This window comes from Schistocerca serialis, chromosome 1 (assembly GCF_023864345.2).
Source record: "Schistocerca serialis cubense isolate TAMUIC-IGC-003099 chromosome 1, iqSchSeri2.2, whole genome shotgun sequence".
Classification (NCBI taxonomy): Eukaryota; Metazoa; Arthropoda; class Insecta; order Orthoptera; family Acrididae; genus Schistocerca; species Schistocerca serialis.
The window spans coordinates 272,015,687-272,030,775 of NC_064638.1; the positions used below are offsets into that span (position 1 = coordinate 272,015,687).

The 15,089-nt window shown below is 37.4% G+C and overlaps 1 protein-coding gene across 3 annotated transcripts in view; it reads left to right on the plus strand.

The window, feature by feature from the left end:
• The window catches only part of LOC126467694 (uncharacterized), a 424,429-nt gene extending 411,521 nt beyond the window's left edge, over positions 1 to 12,908 (plus strand). For 2 of the 3 annotated variants that reach the window (XM_050096485.1, XM_050096486.1), the window contains one exon: positions 10,918 to 12,908. In XM_050096485.1, coding sequence (XP_049952442.1) covers positions 10,918 to 11,086 — 169 coding nt within the window. In that variant the 3' untranslated portion in view covers positions 11,087 to 12,908. The remainder of the gene's footprint in view (positions 1 to 10,917) is intronic. The other variant, XM_050096487.1, reaches the window with a different exon arrangement.
• Positions 12,909 to 15,089: the final 2,181 nt, after the last annotated feature.

Below are 15,089 nucleotides of genomic sequence, written 5' to 3' on the forward strand. Positions count from 1 at the left end.
TTAAGCTCACTACCTTTTATGTAATGTGGTATTCTCACGATGTATGGCTGCCACTACGTCGGCCCTCATGTAAATTTCTCTTATTCTAAAACCTTGGCTCCCTGAGAATGTATATTTACTGGATTGTTGACCAGGTTTCGTAATTTATGTCTTAAGAGCCATTACTGATTATTCTTAAAGTTTTGATTTATATACGATCTACAGTATGTGCTTCACTAATATGATAATATAACTTTTACATTCTGGCTATATATGCCACTGCATGTAACTTATGGCGTAAGCGCCACCTGCCTTTTTGATATATGTATCTACGTTATTGTTCCTAAGGCTCCCACAATGTCATAATGGGAGTGTTAAATGCTTTCCTTTTATTTATTGTCACTCTATCTAAGGACGCAATTAATATGGATATTTTACATGTTGCTTCAGTACACCAATCGGCACATAGTTCGCGACCTGAGCGCCACCTGCCCTGGCTGCAGTGCTACTACGCTGGCCGATTTTACCCAGTCGCTTATGCGCTCTCCAACTTCCATGTACTTATTTTTATTTGTCTGACAAACCCTATTCTCAGGGCTATATTTTAGTTGGGCTAATGGAGCTATGCAGATGTTTGTAAAAACGATAATGACATATCACTCCATGTTAATGTAATACTGTAAGTACCAGGAATCCTTCTCATATTTTGTAATACAAGATTCTCCTAATATATATTAAACTCTATTTTTTACTTATGTTTCATACTTTTTAATATAAATTACGATGTTCATTGTCCTCAGGCCGCCTTCTGAAGAAGATAGATTTAAATCTATCGAAACCTAGGTAAAGCTTACTTTATCCTTTGCAACTGGTCGGCTGTTTTTAGTCCTATTACGTGGAACCGTTGCTGTTGCGCAGCTATTTTTAAAATAATGAATATAGCTCTTAATAAGTATAGTCTAAAATCATGTGGCAAATATTTTGCGACAAGCTGTAATACATCTACATCTACATATACACTCCACAAGTCACCGTGGGGTGCATGGTGGAGGGTACCATGTACCATTACTATTTATTTCTCTTTCTGTTCTGCTCACAAATAAAGCAAGGGAAAAACACCTGTCTAAGCATCAGTATGAACCCTAATTCTCATGTCTTATTTTCAATCAGCTATACTGAAACCAAATTTAATTTCTTTTCAACAGACTATCCAGAAACCTGAATCATAAGGTATTCAAATTATGTTGTGTACTAAAATACAGTGCAAGCCTGATTTTTTCAAAAGTGTCATCAGCTCATGGAGGAAGCTGCATGTCGCAAAGCATATCCTATTTTTATTTCTGTCAAGATGGCTTCTCTCAATGTTACTTCTTAAAGAGCTTTCATCAAAGGAACAGTTCATTGTCTTTCTCTTTTTGCTTCACATTTTCCAGTAATGCATTCTTACACCAAAACATGGTACTTCCACTTGAAATGATCTACAAAGATTTGGATCCTGTGTCAGCTAGATTATTCCTTTTCTCCTAATAAAAGCCAGTTCCCAGCAGGTCAATGCCTCCTTTAGAGGATTTTGTTCATGCTGAATGGTGTACTAAAAATGTGAGCAACTCTATGCTCGATGCATTTCTTATTGCGCTTGATAAAGACTGAGAGTACTGAAGCAGATGAGCAATTATTCATTGCGATGGTCCCTTGTGGTGTCATTGTGTTTAGGATTACCTGTACGTCTAGTTTTGCATCATACATTATGAATGTGATGGAGAAGAATTCTGAAAATAGGCGAAAACCAGGAGAATCAAGGATATCTTCTGTACTACAAACAAGGCAGTGCAGTGGTAAGACTCTGGACTCGCATTTGGAGGATGGTATTTCAATTCCCTGGCCACTCCTCCAGATTTATGTTTTCCATAATTTTTCTAAATCAGTTACGGCAAATGCCTGAATGGGCCCTTCTGTATAGACAGAATTAATTTCCATCATCAGAGTCCCCAATCTGAGCTTGTGCTCCACCTCTAATGACCTCATTGTTGACAGGAAGTAAATCCTAACCACCCTTTCTCCCTTCTTCGACGTCAACCTCCCCATCTCCTCCTCTCCCCTCTCCAACACATTTTTGGGTAGGTGTTAGTAAACATTGGTGAATGGGAAACACCTGCTCAATTTGCTCTGTTTGTTACTTTTCACTGTTTTTAAGTCATATATTCTCAACATGCATTCTATCCTTACAGACATTGACATTCTTAAATGAGATCAAATATACCTTTGCTATTGCAGATAAGTTTTGTGTTGTTGAATTTGTTCTGTTACAATTACTCTTCAGTAAAATGTTCCCAACAACAAATTAGGAAGTTTAACAGTGTAGGAAAACATAGATTGTTGTTTGCCATAAAGACAACACACTAAGTTGCTGACAGGTACAACTCAACAACACTTACACAAAGTTTTTGGCTGCAGCCTTCATCAGCAAAAGAGAAGGAGAAACAGTGACACACACCATTCATACATATAAGCAAGCACACCTCATGCACACCTGATCGCCAGCTCCAGCAGCTCAGGTTTGAACGCAAGTATCACATGGGATGTCAGCAGCAATCTGGAGGGGGAGGACAGTGGTGTACAGGTGGGGGCACAGAGGAACGCTGCCTGGCGGAGTGTGCAGGGACTAGGAGGTCAACAGGCACAGCATGTGGTGCTGAGTGAAGAAGGGTGGTTGTGGGGTATGGATGTGGGGGAAAGAAGGAGTGAAAAGGAAAGGAGTGGGGAAAGATGGGAGGGTGTATTGGCACAGAGTGACAAACAAAGAAGCTGGGAGATGAGAACAGGTAGGAGATGTTAGGACAGATTGGATGGAAACTGTTGGGTGGAGATATGGAGCAGTATGTTATTGTGGGCTGAGACCAGTATAATTATGGGAGCAGAGAATGTGTTGTAAAGTTAGCTCCCATCTTCACATTTCAGAAAAGCTGGTGGTGAGGTCCAGATGGCTTGGGCATTGAAACAACCATTGAAATCAATCGTGTTATGCTCAGCTGCATATTGCTCCACAGGATGATCTACTTTGCTCTTGGCCACCGTTCAGTGGTGGCCATTCATCCTGGCGAGCAGCTGGTTGTACTCATATCAGTACAATGGCTGCTTTCACAGGTGCCCTGACCTCTGCTGGGGTAGGGCAATCCTCTGAATAGGAAGTGCTGGGTGGGTGGATTGGGCAGGTCTTGCGGCTGGGTCTTCCACAGGGATATGATCCTTGTGGTAAGTGGTTGGGATTGGGAGTGGCGTAGGAATGGATTAGAATGTTGTGGAAGTTGGGTGGGTGACAGAGCACCATTTTAGGAAGGGTGGGAAGGATTTCAGGTATGATGATAGGTATTCAAATCCCTGATGAAGTATATGGTTCAGTTGTTCCAGTCCTGAGTGGTGCTGAGTGACGAAGGGAGAACTCCTTTGTGACTGATTCTTGGTGGTGGTGGAAGGATTGGAAAGCGAGGGGAAATGGCATTTGGGGGGGGGGGGGGGGGGGATAGTGTTTGACGGCCTTGTTGAGACCCTCCGCATACTGAGTGCGGGAGTTCTTGTCACTGCAAATACGTCATCCCCAGGTTGGGAGTCGTTTTTTTTTTTTTTTTTTTTTTTTTTTTTTTTTTTTTTTTTTTTAAGGGATGATAGCTATCAAAATGCAGGCACTGTTGGTGGTTTGTGGGTTTAACATGGACAGAGGTGTGGACAGCCCATCAAAGAGGAGGAGGTCAATGTCTAGGAAAGTGGCACACTGGGTTGAGGATAACCAAATGAAGCAGATGGGAGAGAAGGTGTTGAGGTTGTGAAGGAATGAAGATAGAGTGTCTTGGCCTTGAGTCCCAATCATGAAGATATCATCAATGAAACCCAACTAGAATAAGGGGGCAGGCAAGGAAGGGCTCCTTTAGATGACCCATAAACAGGCTGGCATAGAAGGGTGATATGTGGGTAGGCAAGGAAGGGCTCCTCTAGGTGACCCATAAACAGGTTGGCATGGGAGGGTGCTATGTGGGTGCCCATGACTGTGCCACAGATTTGTTTGTATAGCTTTCCTTCAAAGGATAAGAAGTTATGAGATAGCCGTCATCCCTTTCACACCAAAAAATCCACCCCATACAGTGTGGCCTCCCAGGAACAGCATATCTGCAGTGACAAAAACTCCCTTGCTCAGCATGCTGAGGGTCTCACCAAGGTCTTCACAGATGGGCACTATCCCCCAGGCCTAATCTACAAACACATCTCCTGTGCCATTTTCTATCATGCTCCCAATCCTCCCATCACCGCCAAGAACAGACCACAAAGGAGTGCTCCCTTTGTTACCCAGTACCACCGCAGACTGGAACAGAGTGAGATAATGTTACGTGTTAGGAAATAACATCTATTGCAGTTGCTCACCTGAAATTTCTGCATAATCCTTGCCCATGATGCAGCCCTGCAAATTAATAAAAGGCCAGAAAAACACCACTAATGTTGTATTCAAACATTACAGGATTGTTTTTCCTATTCATGTACTCCCAACCATTTGTCATTTGTCATGCTAGGTTTTTTCTTTGAAGGCACTGTATAATTTTGAATTACTGCAGATTTGTACTAATTTTGATTGCTGTTGCTGCACTAATTATGGACATGCATGTCATCTTTCAGTTGTTAATGCATAGTCTGTTTTCATATGTTTGTGTTCCATTACTAGTGATCTTCTTGGAAAGCAGCAAATAGTACCACTGAAGCAATCAGAACGTTTTTAAAGTCAAAAGTATTATCCATTTTCAGTATCGCCTAAGCATTTTGCGAGCAAAATATTGACTATTTCACTCATTTTCTTATTTCATTCTTTGTTTCTCCTTCTTCTCATTTTTTGACTCAGTGATAACACTATGAAATCAGTCCCAGATTAAATCATTGTTATTTACCTTTATAATTTCTCATTGTATTTGTGATTATTGTATCCTTGAATCTTATAGTCTAAACTAAAAGTTTAAAACAAATATAAATGGGAAGATCCTTTAACCAATATAATAAATGCTGATTCATCAGTGTCAGAAATCAGAAAATATAAAATTCTGTGTATATTTTACAGAGTAATATAATGTCATTGCTTCTAAGAGAGACATCATACCAAATCCAGTTTGGTATATTTGTGATCACGTCTGTGTGTGAAACATGCACCTCTGGATAGTCAATTTGAACTGAGGCATTGAGAAACATAAGATCCTCAAGCACAGTATATATGAATATTCACAAAAAGTTGTTTCATCGATTTCTCTGATATTCATTTCCATATGGGTTTGACAATGATGTGTTATAGACCCTTAAGATTCTAAACACAGTATACTAGCTTTATATTTGTTTTGCATTGTATTCTAATTTTTTTTGTCACTGATAATGGCAATGGCTTTTTGTCTGCTTAACTACTACTCAATTTTTTTCTTTTCAAAGTGAGTAAGAGCCTGTTCCCTTAACAGTTCTGCATTTTGTGTGCAGAAATGAATATGTTCCATTAAACACTGGTGCAAGATTCCACAGAAGTTCTTTCTACACTTGGAAGTTTTGGCAGGTGCACACATTTTAAAAATATTGAACAGACCAATGTGTTTAAATAAATTAATCTCTTTTACCAGTCTCCAAAATGGAACATCGAGAGCAGGGCCTGTAGACAAACAAAAATGCATTCAAATCTCCTGTGTTTGGAATTTTAAAATAATTATTTCATCAACAGAAAGGGAAAATTATGAAATAAGATGAAAAGTAAGATGTGAAGGTGCTTAAGGAAAGGAAATAAGATTCCAAACCATAAATTGAGAAACATATGAAGTTCTGGAAAGCAATTAGATGCAATAGTGCTTCTAAAAGCTTTCTTGCAACTTGTGACTCTTATACACTGATGAAACAAAACATTATGACAACTGCCCACCAAGAGACTGAATGCCACCTGGTGGCACTGCAGTCACGTGACTCAGTAAGGAAAGTATATAAGCAGAGCAGAGACAAACATGAATCATTCTAATGATGATAAATGCTGCGAATCAAGAGATCCACTGATATAGATTATTTTGATAATGTGCAGATTGTTATCTACATCTGCATCCAAACTCTGCAAGCCACCTGACAGTGTGTGGCGGAGGGTATCTTGAGTACCTTTATCGGTTCTCCCTTCTATTCCAGTCTCGTATTGTTCATGGAAAGAAGGATTGTCAGTATGCCTCCGTGTAGGCTCTAATCTCTCTTATTTTATCCTCATGGTCTCTTCGCAAGATATACATAGGAGGGAGCAATATACTGCCAATATACTGCTTGACTCCTCGGTGAAGGTATGTTCTCGAAACTTCAGCAAAAGCCCGTACCAAGCTACTGAGTGTCTCTCCTGCAGAGTCTTCCACTGGAGTTTATCTATCATCTCCGTAACACTTTCGCAATTACTAAATGATCCTGTAACGAAGCGCGCTGCTCTCCATGGGATCTTCTCTCTCTCTTCTATCAACCCTATCTGGTATGGATCCCACACTGCTGAGCAGTATTCAAGCAGTGGGTGAACAAGCGTACTGTAACCTACTTCCTTTGTTTTCGGATTACATTTCCTTAGGATTCTTCCAATGAGTCTCAGTCTGGCATCTGCTTTGCCGACGATCAACTTTATATGATCATTCCATTTTAAATCACTCCTAATGCGTACTCCCAGATAATTTATGGAATTAACTGCTTCCAGTTGCTGACCTGCTATATTGTAGCTAAATAATAAGGGATCTTTCTTTCTATGTATTCGAAGCACATTACACTTGTCTACATTGACATTCAATTGCCATTCCCTACACCATGCGTCAGTTCGCTGCAGATCCCCCTGCATTTCAGTACAACCTCTCGATATACCACAGCATCATCCGCAAAAAGCCTCAGTGAACTTCCAATGTCATCCACAAGGTCATTTATGTATATTGTGAATAACAACGGTCCTACGACACTCCCCTGCGGCACACCTGAAATCACTCTTACTTCGGAAGACTTCTTTCCATTGAGAATGACATGCTGCATTCTGTTATCTAGGAACTCTTCAATCCAATCACACAATTGGTCTGATAGTCCATATGCTCTTACTTTGTTCATTAAACGACTGTGGGGAACTGTATCAAATGCTTTGCGGAAGTCAAGAAACACGGCATCTACCTGTGAACCCATGTCTATGGCCCCCTGAGTCTCGTGGACAAATAGCATGAGCTGGGTTTCACACGACCGTCTTTTTTGAACCCCATGCTGATTCCTGCAGAGTAGATTTCTAGTCTCCAGAAAAGTCATTATACTTGAACATAATATGTGTTCCAAAATTCTACAACCGATCGACGTTAGAGATATAGGTCTATAGTTCTGCACATCTGTTCGACGTCCCTTCTTGAAAACGGGGATGACCTGTGCCCTTTCCAATCCTTTGGAACGCTACGCTCTTCTAGAGACCTAATGTACACCGCTGCAAGAAGGGGGGCAAGTTCCTTCGCGTACTCTGTGTAAAATCGAACTGGTATCCCATCAGGTCCAGCGGCCTTTCCTCTTTTGAGCGATTTTAGTTGTTTCTCTATCCCTCTGTCGTCTATTTTGATATCTACCATTTTGTCATCTGTGTGACAATCTAGAGAAGGAACTACAGTGCAGTCTTCCTCTGTGAAACAGCTTTGGAAAAAGATGTTTAGTATTTTGTCCTTTAGTCTGTCATCATCTTGTTTCAGTACCATTTTGGTTACAAAGTGTCTGGACATTTTGTTTTGATCCACCTACCACTTTGACATAAAACCAAAATTTCTTAGGATTTTCTGTCAAGTCAGTACATAGAACTTTACTTTCGAATTCATTGAATGCCTCTCGCATAGCACTCCTCACACCACATTTCGCTTCGCATAATTTTTGTTTGTCTGCAAGGCTTTGGCTATGTTTATGTTTGCTGTGAAGTTCTCTTTGCTTCCACAGCAGTTTTCAAACTCAGTTGTTGTACCACGGTGGCTCTTTTCCATCTCTTATGATCTTGCTTGGCACATACTCATCTAATGCATATTGTACAATGGTTTTGAACTTTGTCCACTGATCCTCAACACTCTCTGTACTTGAGACAAAACTTTGGTGTTGAGCCATCAGGTACTCTGAAATCTGCTTTTTGTCACTTTTGCTAAACAGAAAAATCTTCCTACCTTTTTTAATATTTCTATTTACGGCTGAAATCATCGATGCAGTAACCACTTTATGATCGCTGACTCCCTGTTCTGCGTTAACTGTTTCAAATATTTCGGGTCTGTTTGTCACCAGAAGGTCTAATATGTTATCACCATGAGTCGGTTCTCTGTTTAACTGCTCAAGGTAGTTTTCAGATAACACACTTAAAAAAATTTCACTGGATTCTTTATCCTTGCCACCTGTTATGAATGTTTGAGTCTCCCAGTCTACATCCGGCAAATTAAAATCTCCATCCAGAACTATAACATGGGAACAAGCATCTCAGAAACAGGAATTTTCGAATCCATGCCATGCTGAATCACTGCTGTATTATATTTCAAAGGGGACTAACCCACAATTAAGGAGGTTGTCATAATATTTGGCTCATCGGTATAAATCTGAACATAGCTTGGTGTATCCTTCTTTTTCAGTAACTGCAAATCTTACCATATCTCCTATTTTCTGTGCTTTTCTTACTCTTGGGAAGAAACTGTTGTAAAAGTTGTATAAAGATGTATCTATGATTTTTATTTGTGACCCTTTTAGTCCTTTCCAGTTGCTTCTTTCTTAGCAGATACTCAATATGCATTACTCTTATGTTTGAAATATTGCCAAGATTCATTCCTGATGATCATTGAGAATGAGATAATCACTGTATAAGACACTGGGTATGCCTCAAATTTCATGCTTCTACACACACTTGAACCCTGAAGTGTAACAAGAAGGTACATTCTGAATCATCCAGAAACTACATTCAGGAAAGACATTTGTTGTTGAGGATGTAGAAATTCTAAGATACTTAATGATATAGTTAACTGTGAACAGCACTCAAAGAATATGCAGTTTTTATCTGTATAAATGAGATAAAATATCAGTGAGACAGTCTCAAGAAAAATATAGCAGCTGTTTTTAACCCACTAATTAAAATCAGAGTACTTCTTAATGAAATTTTTGTCACTTATATTAGAAATTACTTTGCATGTTGTGCGAGTTTTAAGTGGGTACTTGCAAAGTAAATGTGTATTTTGTCCACATGACATATGAATAACAATCAAAATGAAAATTGCCCAGATCAACAGCAATGCTTTTCAATGTAGTAGATTCAATAAAACTGTATTCCATAATATATTTTATCAAAATTGTTGTTGTGGCATTTACGTAAAGGATTTGTGTGCATCTAGAAGGTTTTGTTAACATAAAAACATCAGTAATATTTACGTTTTAGTGTTCTGGTGAATATGGATCTTCCATTGCTTTCATAAATTCCTTCAGTTCTTGAGACACTTACTGTAATCATGAGGCTAAGTTTTTTTAAGGTTAGCGTAGTATAAGTTTACTGCCAGTTATGAAACTAATTTCATGAAATATCTGGAAATTTAGTTAGTAATGTCATCAAGTTGAACTATCTGTTCTCTCTAATCACTGGATCAAAAATTTCTAACATTCCTCATTCCATTTTGAAAGTAACCAATTTTTCACATCACAAGTGACAGCTGTTTCTATTATGTATGTCTCCATAAACAACTGTTATTGCCTGCACCAGTTACACAACAAAATATGTTTTGGTGTACACATGCAGCGAAAACAACAAACTTTGCTTTATGTAGTCCCAAATTGGCAGTAGACCTCCTGTGTTGTCAGACTTCATGAATAGGACTTCTTTTCTGGCTGAACTTTTTGAGATAAATCCTTTGTAAGAATGAACTCCTTTAAGATACATTAATCTGGTTGAACCTGTAACATACTGGGTACAAACAACATACCAATGATTTAAGTGTGTATGTGCAGTTGCCTCTAAAAATCTAAAGTAACAATGAATTTCTAACCTGAATAGTGAGTGTACTTTATGTGATGAGTCACTATCAATCCCCCCCATGTTTTGCCTACTCCTCTCCACACTACTCCTTCCCTCCCCACTCTCCTCCCTATGTCTCTTTTCCTTGCCTTCCACAATTGGCCACAAATATTGTGTGTTTGACAGTGTCATGTCAATAACAACAATATAATCACCTGCTTAATGAAAGTAAGAGATTTGTAATGACTATGCATATAATTATAACTGTATCCTAAGTATTTAACTTTGGAGAATTCCAAAGAGAGAGTAATCTCCCCGTGGTTTACTATATTCATTTCCAGTTTCTTTGAGCGAATCCATAAGGCAGTTAAGTTGTGTATCGGAGTGGTCTTGGCCTTTACTGATCATGTCTTTTCAGTGTCCTTCATGTGAGCTCAACATGACATGTATGATCCTTACGTTTATTCTTATTTTTTTAAAAAGTATTATGATCATACAGTACATTTTTTAGTTTCATCAAGTAATTTTGTAAAAGGAGAGATGAAACTGAAGTTAGTGCTTTGTAACTGCAAAATAGTAATGGAGCTCTTTCTTCTCAGTATAAATGTGCACCATTGGGAATGTCTTGTGCTCTTGGAAAACAGTTGGTGAAAACTGACAGTAGTAAATTGTTAAGCACTGCATGATTAGAGATCTGTGTCTTATAGAGTAATGCACTTTACTGAACTTCAGTTTTATTCATTACGCACTAAGTATATTTGCATTTAGTAAGTAGGATAGAGCACATATGGGCGCACACACACACACACACACACACACACACACACACACACACACACACACACACACACACACACACACACACACCTATACAGCTATATATATATATAAATATGCATGTTACATACAACTTATTACACCGTTATATTTTGCAGAGTTTTCAATAAAGTCAAAAGTCGTAGTGCTCACATGAAGTCTCATCGTCCTCCGGATGCTGAGCCGAAGAAGCCTAAGCTAGATACTAACAAGATGGAAGCTGCTGAACATCTTTTAGTTCGGTCACTGGGAGTAACTACATCAATCGGTCTTGGGAGACACACCTGAGCCGTAACTGTTATGCAGTACAATCATGAGGTGTCAAACAGAAGAAATAATAGTTCACCCACAAGTAATTTTCAACAATTGTATATGGATTGAACAGTATCATCATGTAACAAATGTTAAAATTCTTGTATATATATCTTTCAGATACTTTTATACAGCTGAATGAATACACTCTCTTGCAAACACACACACACACACACACACACACACACTCACACACATTTCTAAATAAATTATGTTTCATGCTTTACAGGTTTTCCAGATCCATTGTTTAAATCCTTCCCACCAACTGTAAATAAACTATGTTATTTGTAAAGAGTCTTATCTTGTTTTTAAAATGGATAGTCAGATTTTCTGCAGCTGGCAAAGTAATAATTACCACACAAGCTTAAGGTAAATACTTAATTACTTTGTGGGTGAGCTAATCTACAGTAATATTTTGCATAATATGAACTGGAGCAATAGTGAATGGTTTATCTTCTGTAAATATTATTTATTATTGGGCTTAATATTGATATATTGTTGAAAAGATAAATGTAAAATTGATGTTTTATTGGATTTCATGGTACACATCAGGGTTATATTCATGCAACTAGCATTAAGTAACATATCAACAAAAAAGCAATTGAAGTGACATTCCTAGAAGTGTACTTAGGAAATAATGTATTGTGCCATTTTGGGATTGGCAGTGCTGTGAAGTGTCCACTTCTGAAACAAAACTCGAAAGTGAGTGGTCAAATACATAGTTCTGTTTTCCTATACAAACCAGTATAGAGCAAGGGAGAAGGCTCCAAGTGGAACATCGTATAGTGAGTGGAATTACATAACATAAAATGTGCTCAATGATCGATAATCTTTTTGTCTTTCTTCTTCATTGTCTGCTTTGTTTCCATTAGAATTTCGTATGCCAAAATAAGACAAATAATGTACAATGTGTCTTGCCTTGTCACTGTGTTCTCATGTTTTTGGCATTTATTTCTAAGTTCTCTGTATTCAGTGTGAGAAGACCAATACTCATGCATTACATAAAGTATAGTAGCAAAAAAAAGAAAGAAAGAAAGAAAAAAAATTAAAACTGTGAAGCCTCATTACATGCATCAGTGTGCTTCAATTCTGTATAAATGCATAAGAGACGATATTATTTCACAGGACCGCTGAAAGAAATGGCCAATAAGCCAAACATAATTTATTAACTCCGGTGCAAGGCACGTGAAGCCTTGAATGACAGTATTATCTTTAAAAACTAGTGTAGTGTTTGGGTTCTTAATACTCTTCGCCTAATCTGCTTTGTTTGAAATTATGGCAGCTAGTTCTGATTACTGAACTTGTGTGTGTTGTTCTGTTGTTACAGTTGGAAAGGAAAGTGAAGATAACATGATCATTGTTCTGTTCTTATGTTCACTATTTTTTAATCTTTTATATACTAAAGTGCAGAGCAATTTGCTGTACTGTGTAAAGAAAAGTGCCTTGTGACTGGGGAAATGCAATCACAGAGAGGGGATAAGGTACAAGGTTATTGTCATAAAATGTTTTCCACACATGGCAGCAGGTAATTGTACTTATGAAAGCAATAGACTATATAATATGTATGTGTGTTCTGAATGCATGGTTGTTAGAATATATGTGTGTGTTTTTATATTCAGTATGTTCCACAAGTTCCTTAACTTTCAAACTGCAGATGTTTAAGAAATATTAAATAATGACCTATGGTATTCTTCTGTTTTATACATGTGTTTATCAAGAGGTTTATTCCCAGTTTGGACGTTTCTAATCACTTTTTAACTATGTTATACATCATGATGTATTAAAGTTTTAAAATAATCATCACTGTACTATTTCATCCAAAATATCCTACACAGGTATTGTTTTGAGCTGGGTAAGGCTGATGGACACAGACAAAGGTGGTAATACACGATAAACTCTAAATAAATTAAATTAAATGAGATGGGAGCTGGGGTAAATACAATGTGCTGTGTATCATAGAACCAACCACTACAGACACCAAACAAACAAAACGTACTGTACACAATAAGGAACTCCATGGCATTACTTAAGCTACAGTATTTTCTACTCAAAATATAATGATCTTTGGTATTTGATATTATTTTAGTGGCAGGTTATTTTCACAGTATGAATACCTTTTGCTGTGTAACTCTGTTCATTTGTAAATAATACAACTGGAGTATGAATGTCAGGGTAAGATACATGTTGTTGTAAATAATTCACCTAAATTCCTTACAAAATTTGCAGAATTTCAAAAGTAGGATGGATCACAACTTGTTAAACCCTGACACATTGAAGTTCCTTGGATTTTGTTTTTCCTAAATTTTTATAAAATTAAAAAAGTGTTCAGGTATAGTGAACAACTGATCCAAAGAAGTTAAAATTCATGTTAACATATTCACCAAATACTTTATTATTGAATTTTTCTTTTAAAATGCAAAAAAAGGAAAGAAAGATAGAACATCGTGTTTAAGAACAATTTAAAACCAATGGTATTTGTGATACAACTAAACAATTGTTTTCTGATATTCCATTAGATAACTCTTACTACTGCTTGGCACATGACTATAAATCTATTTGATGTTCTTTTGAGCCCTACTCATTCTGTAATCATCACTCTCCAAACTAAGTTTCTGTTTCTAGTCAATAAACAGATTTTATTCTCGTGATTCTTTTCAAATAACTGCAAAATTCGAACAAGATCAAAATATCAGTATGTTCACATGCTCCCTTGGAAACTAATTTCATTGAGGGAGACTATAAAAATAAATTCTCATAAGTTATAGAATGCCTTGCTTCAGTAAATATTGCATTGTATAACTATTTCATTGTCAGTATGAAAACTTGTGATTCATCAAAGGAGTAGTAGTGTGTGACTAAATTACATTTATGTCTGAGTTGTGTCATTGGAGCAGTGAAACACTTGCAGTATTCTGAAGAGTCGCATTGATCTGAAAATTTATGAGTAGAATTTTTGTAAACAATATTTTCTCCATCAGTTTATCTCCCATTTCTTTAATGTCAATGGAAAATTAAACTGTGCTGCACCTATAATTTTAGTTTATTTATTTGCTTTATTAGCTGACATATATTTGAAAAATATTCTGAATCTCATATTTGATTTGAGTTGCTACATGTATTATCTGATGTTGCATATTTCAGGAGAAATATGATCATTTCCCGTGCTTTAATGTTAACATAATTCATCTTTCATGAAGCTAACTACTGATTTAAAAAACCATTATTCACACAGTCAATAGTATGTTTAAAATGTAACAGAATTCAGTTTCACTATGAAACAGCAAATACCACAGCTAGTAAAAGAAGTTTCTTTGCTGGCAAGAATGATGATATTTGTAAATGCTGAATGTAATTAATGAGCCTTTTTTATCTATAAAGATTTTACCATTGACATATCCAAATTTCTTGTACATTAACAGCAATATGGAAAGGATAAATTGTTACTCGCACACAGAGGAAACATTGACTTGCAGACAGCCGTAGTGAAAAAACCTGCTAAATAATTTGACTTTTGGACAAAGCACAACTCACACACATGGCCACTAGCTACAGGTGCTGGGAGAGAGTGGTAGAGTGTGTGTGTGTGTGTGTGTGTGTGTGTCTGTGTGTGTGTGTGTGTGTGTGTGTGTGTGTGTGTGTGTTTGCGCTTATGTGCATATGTGTGTGTTTTTTTTTTGGAATAAGGACTTTGTCCAAAATTGTAATTATTTTAGTAATATTTTTCATTGTACCTGTCTGTGACTCAGTGCCTCCTCTATGTGGTGAGCAGCCATCTGTTAATGTTGTTGTTGTTCCATCATGAACTTTCTTAGGCATTAGGTGGTGTAACAAAGTAGGTAGACAATAGCTCACTGTTGTTGACTGAACAAGATGCTAGGCTGAGTGATGAAGGGGTAACAAGAAGGACGTGAGGAAATTTATCATCTCTTATCAGATTTTCATGGCAGCAATGTTATTGTTTTCTGTTGTGCTGTGCATT